Genomic DNA, 13,297 nt, shown 5'->3' on the forward strand with positions numbered 1-13,297 from the left:
AAGAGGGAGATACCTTAGGAGCAGGCGGCCTTGATGCGCCGGCGTTCGTGGCGCGGCTAGCGCGGGCGCGGGCGGGCGTGGCCGCGTGCGGGCGCTGGCGGCGGGTGATGCGCGGCGGCGGGGCGCGTGCGGCGGGGGACGGGCGATGCGCGGCGGTTGGCGACGGGCATGGGTGTGTGCGGGCGGGGGGCTCGCTCGCGATATTTATTTGGCTCTGCCGCCCCATGCATCAAGGCGCGACACTACCGCACCTAGATCGGTGGCGCGGTAGGCCCTACCCCGTCAGCGGTCAACGATTCTGGTCGCCGCCACGTCAACCCTCTGCCACGCCACCAGGGGCCGCGCCATGGCAATAGGGGCGGCCAAAATTGTTAGTTTTTTTTAAAAAAAACCGATCGTGTTAGATTTAAAATTAGTTTTCAAAAAGTGTTAAAATTAAAAAAAAACCTCTTTTACACTCCGCACCTTTGAATAGATAGTCACACGGGTATGTCCGCCATCTTGCCATATCATGCATGCAGTTGGCAGGGCGCTGAGGCATCAATATCCACTGCACCGAGTGCCACGTCGATGCCACGCAAGCAGCCACATTAACGTCACGCAGAAAATAACTTTGGACCTCGACACCAATGTCTTGGCGCTGAGACTTTTAATCTCGGCGCCAATTGATATGGCGCCAAGCTCAGGATCTAGAAAATGAAAAAAAAAATCTCTAAAAATCTAAATGTGAATATCTTTAAAAAAAAGCTAAATAATAAAAAATTCGGCGCGCCTTTTTTCCCGTTTCAGATCCTATGGATGCTAGTTGTCCTGAGATGAACAAAAAAAATCAGACACACATCCATTATTGCCGAAAAAAGCTACACTTACTGTACGTATCTTAAGTCAAACTTTTGCAAATTTTAACTGAATTCATAGATTTCTGGTCATGATTCCCGGAAGGTCGTCTAATCAGAAGGCTGGTTTGCTACCTTACTGGGAGTTCTAGATCCATTAATAACAGAGTTAATGTACATTGAGATTTGAGCTAAGGTCCACTCCCAGACCAGTAATAAGATGCTAAGATCTGAGTATTGCATTAGGGTGAGCACTTCAGCATGTAAGCTCTGAGTAGAATTCTAACCTGACGACAACACTGCTCTTAGTTACTCCCTCTTTAGTCCAAATTATAAGTAGCAAAAACTATGTACCTAGAAAAGTCAAATAATTTATTATAATTTAAATCAGCGGAGTATTATCCTATTTTATTATCTGAGACCAACCAACGAAAAATCAAATCAAGCCTATATAAGATATGTTTGGTTCCTTGTATTAGGGGTTATATAATACTCCCTCCAGTTCTTATGTTATTTTGTTGATGTTAAAGAGTCAAACTTTATAATCTTTGATCAATAATTTATCTAATATTTTTTACCTATTGTAGTATACTTCCTCCATTCTAAAGGCTTTTCTAGATTCATAACTTTTGCTACGCACCTCGATACATATTATATCTACGTACATAATAAAAGCTATGAATCTAGAAATGCCAAAACGTCTTATAATTTGAGATGGAGGAAGTAATTTGATACTATTAGATTTGTAATAAGATATATTATCCAATATCCAATAATCGTAAGTTCATAACCATAAATAATATGATAAAAAATAAATGAATAGTTAAAGTATAATATATAAGACTACGTCATATTAGACTATGCCTTATAAATTGAACCAAAGGGGTGAAACAGATAGGATGCCTACTACGAATAGTAAACCTCAGTTTTGGATTTAGTTACGGATATTTCATATAAGTTATATATATATATATGATACCAATATCTATCTATCTATCTATATATATATATATATGATACCAATATCTATTCATAACTTATCTCTGAAATATCCGTAACTAAATCCAAATATGAGGTTATATATATATATATATATATATATATATATATATATATATATATATATATATATATATATATATATATATACATACGGATACTAAATCTATGAATTCAGGTATGGTACATTTCAAATTTGAGGATTTAGAAACGGATACTAAATCTATGAATTCGGATATGGTACATTTCATACGGATATTGAAGCTTGTCGGTTGGTCAGTCAAAAAAATATCAGTACCCTTTACACCACTTGGATACAGTTTTAAACTAGACAAAGCTATACAATTTATTGGTGTTTGATCGCTTGGATAGCATACTATACACGGTTATACATGTGATTAGTTGCCTACATAAGTGCGAGATTGTGCCTTGGGCTGCAAAGCAGGTGCACGGTGGGATTGTGCCTTACTAGCTAATGTTGCATTGGCCAGCATTGAGCACTGTACATGCCTGCATAAGAAGCTTTACAGGCAATTAAATGTGTACAAACTACAGTGCACAAACTCAAGCTAAGCAGGCAATCAATCAGACTTGTAGTTATGTCGAGACCTTTAACCTCTCGATAAACCCCTCCCTACAAACAGTAGTAGCCAAACTCTTAGAGTAAAGTAAAATTGCTTAGCTAATGTTGCATTGGCCAGCTTTGAGCACAGTACAAACCTGCATAAGAAGCTTTACAGGCAACTAAATGTGTACAAACTACTGTGCACAAACTCAAGCTAAGCATGCAATCCATCAGACTCATAGTTATGTCAAGACCTTTAACCTCTCGATAAACCCCTCCATACAAACGGTAGTAGCCAAACCCGTTTGGATCCCCTTATTTTAGAGGAATTGAATTCTACTTAATAAATTAGACTATTTGACTTAGAATTTGACATTCCATAACTTTCCCAAGCTCACAAATAAACCTATCTCAAATTCATAGGGTGGGAGATAGAAATGGATTCTATAAATCATTATGTTATAATTCTATACTTCCCTAAAATAGAAGTGCAACATATAAGTATGTCTCTTATATGCCTAACCATAAATATACAAATATATTTCATATATAACCATATTAGCTTAATTAATCTATGTCTAAATTATAATTATTAAAATAAATTCAATTCCAAGGATCAAACCGGTCCTTAGAGTAAAGTAAAATTGCTTGCCATGATGGAATCGGAATATATATAAATTAAAAGGTCAAAAACTTTAGCTTTACACTGCGATCAGCCTCAAGTGGCTGAAATGAACTTGAGCAATTACATATTGCACAACAACAATTTACATATAATTGGCTACTACTATGTGTGTAAGGAAAAGAATACCCTAAGCATGTGACAGCACCTGTTGCGATTAGTAAACCTCGACTAGGCCTAAACTATTCTTCTACGAGCAGTGCTTTGGCAGATGGACTCAAGAGCATATGTTAGCATGTCTGTGCAGAACTGGTCGTCTGGTTTCAACCATAGAGCCTGGCCAAAAAAGGACACATGAGAAAACCACTGGCCAATAATCAATCTGGGCACAAAAAACTGAGAACCGAACCGAAGTAACCGAAACCGAAATATTCGGTCACAGGTTCGGTTCCAGGTTCCTAGGAACTGAAATTATTACGGTTAATTCAGTTCCAGCACTTGGTTAACCAAATTGACCTGAAATAACCGAACTATGTAAAGGCTATGCTGTTGGACCTCTTATTTTTTTACTGCAGGCTCGAATATTGCTCTATGCTTGAATATTTGAGAGAACAGTAACATATATGTGTTGTACTGTTGTTTTATGCTGCATTGCTGTTTAAATTGTCCCTTTTGACTGCATGAAAATCAGGCAAAATGCTGCCGAAATTTGCAATTGAATGGGTTGTTTCTTGGTTCCTGAAAATTTCGGTTCCATCGGTTAGAACCGAAACCGAACCGAATTACCCGAAACCGAAATTCCTCGGTTCCGCATTTTCAAAGTAACCGATCGGTCCCTTCTTCTCAGGTAACCGAATTAGCTAAAGAACCGAAGAACCGAACCGATCGGTTTCGGTTATAACCGAACGCCCAGACTGAGCCAATAAAGCATTTGTTGCTGAATGCATCGGACACAACTGAACAAAAAGGAGTTGGTTCCCATTACCCAACACGTCTGGTTAGAGACAATTTTGGGGGTATGGGTTGCAGACTTGCAGGCATGTATTTACAACAAAGTCAAAGCACAGAGAACTCAAGGAAAGATGTATCTCACTTGGTACTATTTTTGCATAACCAGTACTATGAATTTGCTTAATTAGAATTGATAAATTTGAAATGATCAAAAGGACACACCTTATGGTAATAATTTATGGCAGCCTCAAAATTATCCTGCATAACAAAAAGAAGGCATGCATAGAATTCAGATTTATTCTGGACATATATGAAGATCAGTCAACTAGTCAACCTAGAACATAAAAAAATCATTTCTATGTTCTACAGTAGTACGTAGTACTTATTTATATGCAAGTTGAACTTTCTTCTGTTTAATTGTCAGTGTACGCAACTTATATTTCAACAAACTGCCACTACAATTAGCAAGCTTGCAACAAGACAGTGACCCATTATTACGTGGTTCTTATTTTTAAGAGAACTTCTAAACAATGGCACCATTAGTTAACAGGATACCTCAAGCATGACCCAGTATAAAATAATTGCCACCGTAACTGAAGAATAGAGATGCATATGGCTGTGGGCTTATGGCTAAAACTTTTCCGAATATCAATGGACCTAAAATCGACAGAAGCTAAATGATCTTTAACATACCACAACTTTCAGCCTATATAAATACATTTATAGTATGACAAGACAGCAAAACAGCAGCAAACATTGTATGAAACAATAAATGGAAGAGGATCAGAGAAAAAATACCATAAGATGGTAAGTATAAGCAAGACCAGCAAATGCACTCAAACTTTTGGTTGGTAAAGTTAGTGCCTTTTCATAATATGATACTGCTTTCTGATATTCTCTGTTCAAACAATAAATAGTTAAACCATGGACAATAGTTCAACAAGAGTTAACAAGAATAGAAATTAGGGAGGAAAAAAAGCTCTTCATCTGAGAATATCTTAAGCACAAAAACTATTGTACACATATACTAGTAAAGTTATATTGTGACTGGCGACTTTACATTGAATGTCAAGACATAAAGAATCCTACAAATTCAAATGGAGTGTGGGACCCAAAATAAGTGTAATGTGTTCTTGTAATTTATATATACAAAACAATGACCGAGCAAACAACTATAGTTGCATACTAGGATAACTTTGATAGCTTAATTCAACAAACTGATTTGTCATTTTCATGCATAAAATTCATCAACTGAGAAGGCTATTGGATCAGCAAAGGCAAATCTATAGTTGAGTTAGTATTAAATAAAGAAGCTCAAAGAAAGAAAGAACTCAGTAAAAACTAAACATAGCAATATGGCATAATTTATCAATTACTTGAGTTTCCGAAGTGCATGCCCAAGATTCACCAATGTTGGTTCCCACATTTCATTCAGAGAGGATGAAGTACGGTCCAATGTTAACTCAAACAACTGAACTGCCTTTCGGTACCTAAATGTTGAACAAACAACTCTATCAAGTGTGGCAGAGCCAAAAAAAACATTAAATATGAATTTAGCAGTGGATATTGATCAAATTGATATTCTATTCAACAAACTATCACATATAATTGGATGGAATGTCATAAGGAATTCGATGCTGAACAGAAAAATGGATGAGTATCAGTAAGCAAAACCATATTGTACAAAAGCAGACAACAAACTTGCCCCACCAAGTTGAAGAGTGCACATATCTATTAAAGATTATGTTCAAATTTTCAGAACCACCTAGTCAAGTGTATGTACATCGTGAGCACTGATTAATGCTTTTTACTGTTCTTTTGCAGGCATATTTCATGGTTTCCAGAGCTCTGTATGGTACATCCAGTTTTTTTTACTTTCAGATAATAAGATATATGTCCTTGCGCAAAAAAAAAAACAAAAGATAATAAGATATATGTAAAATGGCACTTCTAGAGCAACTAGTAGATCTAAGAATGATGCTGTTCATGAAAGCAAAGCATCTAGAACCAAAAGTAGAACAAAGAAATTTCTTACTCCTTCATATTATACGCAACGACCCCCAACTCATTGTAAATAAGTGGATCAGATGGGCAGATGGATTTTGCTTGTGTGAAGAACTACATCACAGAAACCAAAAACAAATTGTATCAACACCACGTGAGAAAGAACTTTTCTGTAATGCAACAAGCTTAGGATGACTGGTTATTAGTAGTGCTACAATCTGCAGATGCAAGAATACTTAAACAATGGAGATGTTAGCAAGCAAAACTTTATTGCAGTTTAACCACTCTGATAGTTAAACAGCATGAGAACCCAGCTCAGATTTGGCTCACTTGGATCAAAAGCCAAGCTCCAGCCAAAATTCAGAGGAGCCAAAGTGCTGAACTAGAGCTGGTCTGTGTATCACATTCACAAACATCTTCTGCAGCGTATTTGAAATATTCTCATGTATGGAAGTTTACCAATGATAAATACTAGGTAAGGTGACTGCAGGATGCGAGTTAGCATAGCTCTAATCATGAGATACAATAAATAGCACTCCCCTGGAAGGAGATCAACAAATACCAAAAGAAACATGCTGATTTCTGGATAGCAATTGCCAGGCTGCTCATTTGCAAGATGCATTTGGACAACAACCAATGCCGTTTTCAAACCTGTGTTCGGCCGAAAACATATAGTACTGAGGTAAATGAGGGGGATATGGCACAGAAAGATAGATTGCTCTAGTCACAGTTCCTGTATCAGTATGAAGTTCCTTACAAGAAAATCAGAACCAATAAGCAGTTGTCAATTAATATTACCTGCTCTGCAAGTTTGAAATTGTGCATTCGCACATATTGCATGCCCATGTATAAAGTTGGCAGATGACATCTGAAAATGCATTATTGAAAATAATTAGATGATAGCTTGAGGGCAGGTACAATATATATATAGATACTTATGCCACAACAGAACATTTGAAAGAATTTTATAACCCAACTTAGAGAGCAGGCATAAATCCAAAATTTTTACTGTGAAATAGATACATTAAGAGAGCTCATCAAAGTTTCAGAAAAGAAACACCAGAGGTATCATAGTTAACTTCCCGAAAACATCCAAAGTATACCAGACAAAGTTCAGGCGCAAAATTTCAAGAATAAAAGATAAATGTGTCAACATTCAGTACACGTACAGAGTTTTTTTTTCTAGCCAAAGCCATGAAAATGAAGTTGACATCAACAACCACTTTGGATCTTCAAGAAATCAAGAAAAATAAAGGAAATGGATTACTCACCCAGGAAATAACCGAGCTGCCGTTCGAAATGCAGCCATTGCTTGGTCACCCTCCTCTTGAGCAGCATAGGCAATGCCTGTACCAATCCAAGCAGGAGGAAACGTCCCGTCTAAACCTGTAGCTTTGCTGACAGAAAACATATTAACGTACATTAAACCACAGTACCTACCAAGTTTTATCAATTAAAATAATTCCAGTGAAACATAAAAGTTAGAACAGAGAAATAAAATTCAAGTGAGACCTTATTTAGCCCTTGCTCAGCCTTTATGCCAGAGGTACATGTCTTAGAACAGCGCTCAGCATATTGTTCATACTGGTTAGAGTTAGTTGATACACAACTTTGGGATAAAATGTTGGTTGTTTCTGTTTACATGTTTAAAACTACAATTCTGCATGATTGATACATGAGTTTTCCCGCAGGTTCAAGGGGAAATAGTACTTCCTCCAAACTTATAAACTGTGCCTTACATTTTGCAATGGAGAGATAGTATAACAAAAAAAATATATGGCGTGGCATGTGTGGCGTGTTTTGCAGCACATGCATGCATGTTCTCTTAAATAAGCAAGGTGTCCAATCCAATTGAAGATAACTTTGAGAGCATGGTAGGAAACCTGGAGTTCACTCAAGTTATCACATGCTTACTACTGCTTAATAATATCCTGTTCGCCATAGCATGGCGTCAAAATTAATAGATTAAATGCAGAATTGCTTGGGAAGCAAGCTTACACAATACTTTCGAAGTCATAGGTTTTTCACGACCTGTAACTACTAACTACATGTCGTCCAAGACGTGCACTGGCTCAAAGAAAGGTAGTGGTACAAGTTCGACAAAAAAATAATATTGTAATAGCAATTACCATAACAAAATAGCAAGTAGTGCCAGAGTTTCTGCACTAAGAAGATTTTCTCCAAGAGAGAAAAAAAAAATGGTAGAATAATGAAGCTAGAAATGAAAATGATAATGTGGTGAATTGTGACATTTAAACAGGACAAGATGATCACCCGAAGTATCTTCGCGCTTGATCATACTTCTTAATACAGTAGTAATAGCAGCCGACAGCAAACCATGAAAGAGCTCTGCAAATGAAACGAGTAGAAATGAGAATTATGCAATGATCATGATTGGCCGCAAACTATCAAGGACAAAAAAAAACTTCTACCCAGTTCATGCAATGAAATGTTGCATATAGTGCACAGTACAACCAAGCCTTACTATATCTCAAATTATTGACATGCAAATGAAGTGAGGAATCACTGAATCAGGGCATCTAGCAGTAATAGTCTTTTTATAGAATCAGATAAACCTTTCAATCAGGGGGAATATTCCCAACTTTTGTCAAAAATTAAGTCATAATACTGACCATATTGGATCATGGAGATAAAATCATGAATTAATTAATCAATCAATGAATAAGATCCATACTCACTTTTGAGGATAATCCTTCACTAAGTTGCATGCCAAAAGATAAAGATCATTGGAATGACCAAGCTCCATTGCAGTTGCCAAATGAACTAATGTGCTCTTTAAATGGAAAGGGTCTCTCTCAAGTAACCTGAGACAAATTTGCAACATATGTGAATGTGATAAACATTTGCAAGTAAATGAAAAGTGAAATAGTAATGAATGCTACCAACTTACGAGGATGTGAGTTGAAAACATTTTTGGTACTCTCCACTCTGGTGGTAGTATTCAGCTTTGCAAGCCAAAACATCAATGTTATTTTTCATTGTTTCACCAGAACTCGAGGACGAAATACTACAAGCTTCTTGTTCAAGTTCCTTGAATTTTGCTTCAACTAAATATTCTTTTTCATGCTAAAGGCAGAAGAGAAACCGTCAGCAAAAAGGAAACGAGTACCATTATACTTCCATCATTTGCATGTGCCAAAGTTCAGATACTAATTCAAGTACCTTCGTGATCAAACATGAGTAGAATGCTGATAGCCACCCATCCTCTCCCCCGAATTGCAGAGACGACAATAACTCAGATTCTGAAAAAATACCATTGCACCATCTTAGGCTCTATAATGCTCAAAACTACAGAAGGTTCCAATTAAAACATGTGCTACAAATTATTTAAATGAAGAAAATAGAACTTATAATATTTTACGGAAATGCCCTCAACAGATACATTTTGCAGATGTGCACTCAGATTAATCAAAATCCTATCAAGCTGGTAGTAGAATGTCTAGCCATTTCCAGTTATAAGTTATCTGCTTAAAACATGATTGGAAATTTGGAATGCATAGGTTAACCGAACAATCTATATCAGTAGATCATATTGGGAATGAATGTGGTTCTAACTTCTAACTCTAAAAGCGATGCAACACTTAAAACTAATTCAAGATATAAGAAAGCCTCAAGATAAGCAAAAGCCCAATTTGAAATTACCTTCCTCACATGTCAACATATAATTATCAACAAGACATTCGAGAGCCTGAAACATATATAAATGAATCACATTTACGAGGCTACAAAGTTAGAATATCATATAGCATTACATAAACTCGAGAAACTGTCAACAAGAATTGTAATTGCCAAAATATCCAGTAAACAATGGTTTTTATGCAATGCTATGAGCTCATTTCAATTTTCAGAATTTGTGGAAACAACAGTAGTAAACAGGGTGTGACACATTGTTCATTTGACATTACAAGTAATAGCACTATAGTTCTAACTTATAAGACACCTGTCCACAATATTCAAAGGTTAGGCATATTAATTGGTCGTAAGTATTGTTTACCTTCAACAAAAACAGCATGTGCATCATGAGTGTCATAATAGACAGACTCAGCATGTCATACAGTGACTACCCAAGTGAGAAATATACAGGTCATAGTAAATAAGAAACACATAAAACAATTCAGATATTGCATGTAAGGTGTGTGCACTGTACATGTACGGAGTTAGACACTAAGATAATAATAACATGACACTGCATGTTCTTTTTTCTCATAAAAAGAATAGTACTGTCATCGAGTCACTGTTCTTCTCACCTCATAACACAGAGGATCGGCTTTAACAGCTGCCTTGTACCTGACCAAGAGGGAAGAAAATCATAAAGGTCAGGTACAACAGAAGACTAGCAAGAAGCAGCATAATCAAACTTTCAACTTTATTTTACTATGTAACTTTAAATTAAGGGTAAAAACTTGAAGGGATAAAGTAGAACTAATTTGACTTTAAAGTGTACAGGAAAAAATACAACAACAACAACAACAACAACAAAGCCTTTAAGTCCCAAACAAGTTGGGGTAGGCTAGAGTTGAAACCCAACAGAAGCAATCAAGGTTCAGGCACGTGAATAGCTGTCTTCCAAGCACTCCTATCTAAGGCTAAGTCTTTGGGTATATTCCATCCTTTCAAGTCTCCTTTTATTGCCTCTACCCAAGTCAACTTCGGTCTTCCTCTGCCTCTCTTCACGTTACTATCCTGACTTAGGATTCCACTACGCACCGGTGCATCTGGAGGTCTCCGTTGCACATGTCCAAACCATCTCAACCGGTGTTGGACAAGCTTTTCTTCAATTGGCGCTACCCCTAATCTCTCACGTATATCATCGTTCCGAACTCGATCCCTTCTTGTATGACCGCAAATCCAACGCAACATACGCATTTCCGCGACACTTAGCTGTTGAATATGTCGTCTTTTCGTAGGCCAACATTCTGCACCATACAACATAGCAGGTCTAATCGCCGTCCTATAAAACTTGCCTTTTAGCTTCTGTGGTACCCTTTTGTCACATAGGACACCAGACGCTTGCCGCCACTTCATCCACCCTGCTTTGATTCTATGGCTAACATCTTCATCAATATCCCCGTCCCTCTGTAGCATTGATCCTAAATATCGAAAGGTATCCTTCCTAGGCACTACTTGACAGGAAAAAATATTTTAGCAAAAGTGCATAAAAAATAATTGAATATATTAATGATAATGGTACTATTTTGAAATACAATATCAACTTTAACCAAAAGAAAAGCAAATGAAGCTAATTATTTTTACCATTGGCAAGCAAGATCACGGTTATCCAGTGCTTCATATGCCTTACCACGTAAGAAACATAGAGCTGATTTGATCTGTCAAGCAAGTATTACAGTAGTAAGCAAGCATCTAACAACCAGAAAGGAGGAAGGTGTTCAGGGAGGGAAGGAGCATCATCACACATTGATCTCATGAACTTCAGCGTCCTTATCAAAATAAATATCACTGCCATCATCCTGATCAAGGACATTTCCATGCTCGTCCACTTTTGCATCCCCAAGCATCAACAAACACTGATGCCACTCTTTCAACTCCTCCTAATACAAAGAAACAAAACTGTGAAGTTGAAGTTGTAGCAGAAGCACAGAGCTCTCACTAAGTTAACAATCTAGAATAACCTAGAAGTGGAAAACTGAAGCCTTCAGCTAAAAATCCATATATGACAAATACATTTATATAAATAATATGTCACGCCATCTGATATGCCCACATGCTCTTCTCGTTGCTTTAATTTCCAGGATTAGGAGAAATACATCAGAAACATGCGGCACTATTGACCATTTTCCCTCTAAGAGATCCTGACATTGTTCTAACTAGCTCTAAGTAGCAGGAGACTGATCAAAAAAGAATACAAAAATACACAATCAATTTGTTTAGTGGCAAACATAGATCAAGGCAGCGTGTGGACATTTAGAAGCTTTCCACTACAGGCCAAAAACGAAGTCGATGGCACTAGGGGCGCAATGTATCTGAGCAAATGCCCAGACACACTCAACAGCATCACCCGAAATAGAATCAAGCGAATCTCAGTATTTTAACATCAGCTGAAAACGTCCGCAAGGTGTTCGGCCAGAGTACTAGCCCAGAACGCCTGACGAAATGTCGAGAGTTGCTGGTAATGAATGAATGGAAGCCAAAGGAAGCCCCGCGACCCAAACAGCGAGAAGCAGAACGCGCGCCCCAAACTGACACGCATGCGACGTGCTCGACGGAATGAAACGACGCCGGTGGGGGGGGGGGGGGGGGGGGGGGGGGGGGGAGCGCTCAGAGCAGCCTTACGAGGCACTTGGCCGCCAGGAATCTGAACCGGAGGTCGCGGAGCAGGCGGGAATTGTTGAGGAGGTGGAGCGCGCGGCGGAATTGGCGGCCGAGGAAGAGTGCCTGCGCGAGCATGTAGACGTCGCAAGGGTCCCCCGTGGCCGCGGCCACCTTGTCGGCGAGGAAGATAGCCGACCTGTAGAGGTGCTTCCCCGCGCAGTCCCGCACCACCCCGCGCAGCCGCTCCAGCGCCTCCTCCCTCATCTCCGGCGGCGGATCGGTGGCCTCTCCTATTCTCCTCCGCTTGGGGCTCGGCTCGGCGGCTGCGGAGGATGTGGGCGGGATGCGAGGGAAACCGAAATTTGAGTTCCGCATTCGATTTAGGGTTCGGGATTGTTTCGAAGGAACGGATTGTGTCATGTCTCGTGTGTGGGTCACCTCAGCTGGTCAGGGTGTGTGCTGTATGAGATCAGTCTCGTGAAAGTTTCATACGAGTTTACCTGTATTCAATAGATTATGGCAACGTTATTAAGAATAAAGAAAAAAATTAGTTTTAAAGAGACGAAAATGTCTATAAGGCGTTTGGATGGACTAAACTAATTATGGTCTAACAAAAACTAATAAGAGACTAATTCTGGAGGAATTCGGATGGTTTGGAGTAATGCTGGAGGAATTTGTAAAAGAAAAACATTGTTCCGGATAAAAAAAAGAAGCGGATCAAGCCGGGTTTAAGGGCACGCGAACGGGGCCTAATTGATGAGTAGAACACATTAGAAAAAAGAATTTTTTAATCGGTCCACATTTAATCTATTATTCAACCACGGACTAAAACTTTAGTCCGGTGATAAAGACGGCCTAGTGTGTTAACATACGCATGACTCAAGCATGTACGCTCTCTATGCGTCAGCAGAGGAGACATAGAATGCACCTGGATGGTCAACGTTACCGAAACAGAGTAATAGTAAAGTAACGGGTGTCGTAGATGGGCATATATTGCAGAGCCTTGCTATATGTGCAGAAGAACACTCG

At 38.6% G+C, this 13,297-nt stretch overlaps 1 protein-coding gene across 1 annotated transcript; it reads right to left on the minus strand.

Annotated features, from left to right (window-relative positions):
• Positions 1–3,062: 3,062 nt before the first annotated feature.
• LOC136503197 (anaphase-promoting complex subunit 6-like) lies at positions 3,063–12,702 on the minus strand. The gene is made up of 16 exons (XM_066498351.1): positions 12,290–12,702; positions 11,413–11,547; positions 11,252–11,325; positions 10,246–10,285; positions 9,641–9,686; positions 9,161–9,240; positions 8,889–9,064; positions 8,677–8,802; positions 8,252–8,326; positions 7,249–7,374; positions 6,776–6,845; positions 6,009–6,091; positions 5,350–5,463; positions 4,772–4,871; positions 4,196–4,231; positions 3,063–3,358 (listed from the first exon to the last, which is right to left on the minus strand). The coding sequence occupies exons 1-16, from the start codon at positions 12,686–12,688 to the stop codon at positions 3,260–3,262; spliced, it is 1,779 nt and encodes a 592-aa protein (XP_066354448.1). The 5' UTR covers positions 12,689–12,702; the 3' UTR covers positions 3,063–3,259.
• Positions 12,703–13,297: the final 595 nt, after the last annotated feature.

The sequence above is a fragment of the Miscanthus floridulus genome, chromosome 1 (genome assembly GCF_019320115.1).
Source record: "Miscanthus floridulus cultivar M001 chromosome 1, ASM1932011v1, whole genome shotgun sequence".
In the NCBI taxonomy this organism is placed as follows: Eukaryota; Viridiplantae; Streptophyta; class Magnoliopsida; order Poales; family Poaceae; genus Miscanthus; species Miscanthus floridulus.

Coding starts and splice junctions, on each gene's coding strand:
- LOC136503197 (XM_066498351.1), bottom strand. CDS start 12,688: ATGACACAATCCGTTCCTTCGAAACAATCCCGAACCCTAAATCGAATG. Junction 4,872..5,349: donor CATGCACTTCGGAAACTCAA/GTAATTGATAAA, acceptor TTGTTTGAACAG/AGAATATCAGAAAGCAGTAT. Junction 4,232..4,771: donor CTTATACTTACCATCTTATG/GTATTTTTTCTC, acceptor TTTGTTATGCAG/GATAATTTTGAGGCTGCCAT.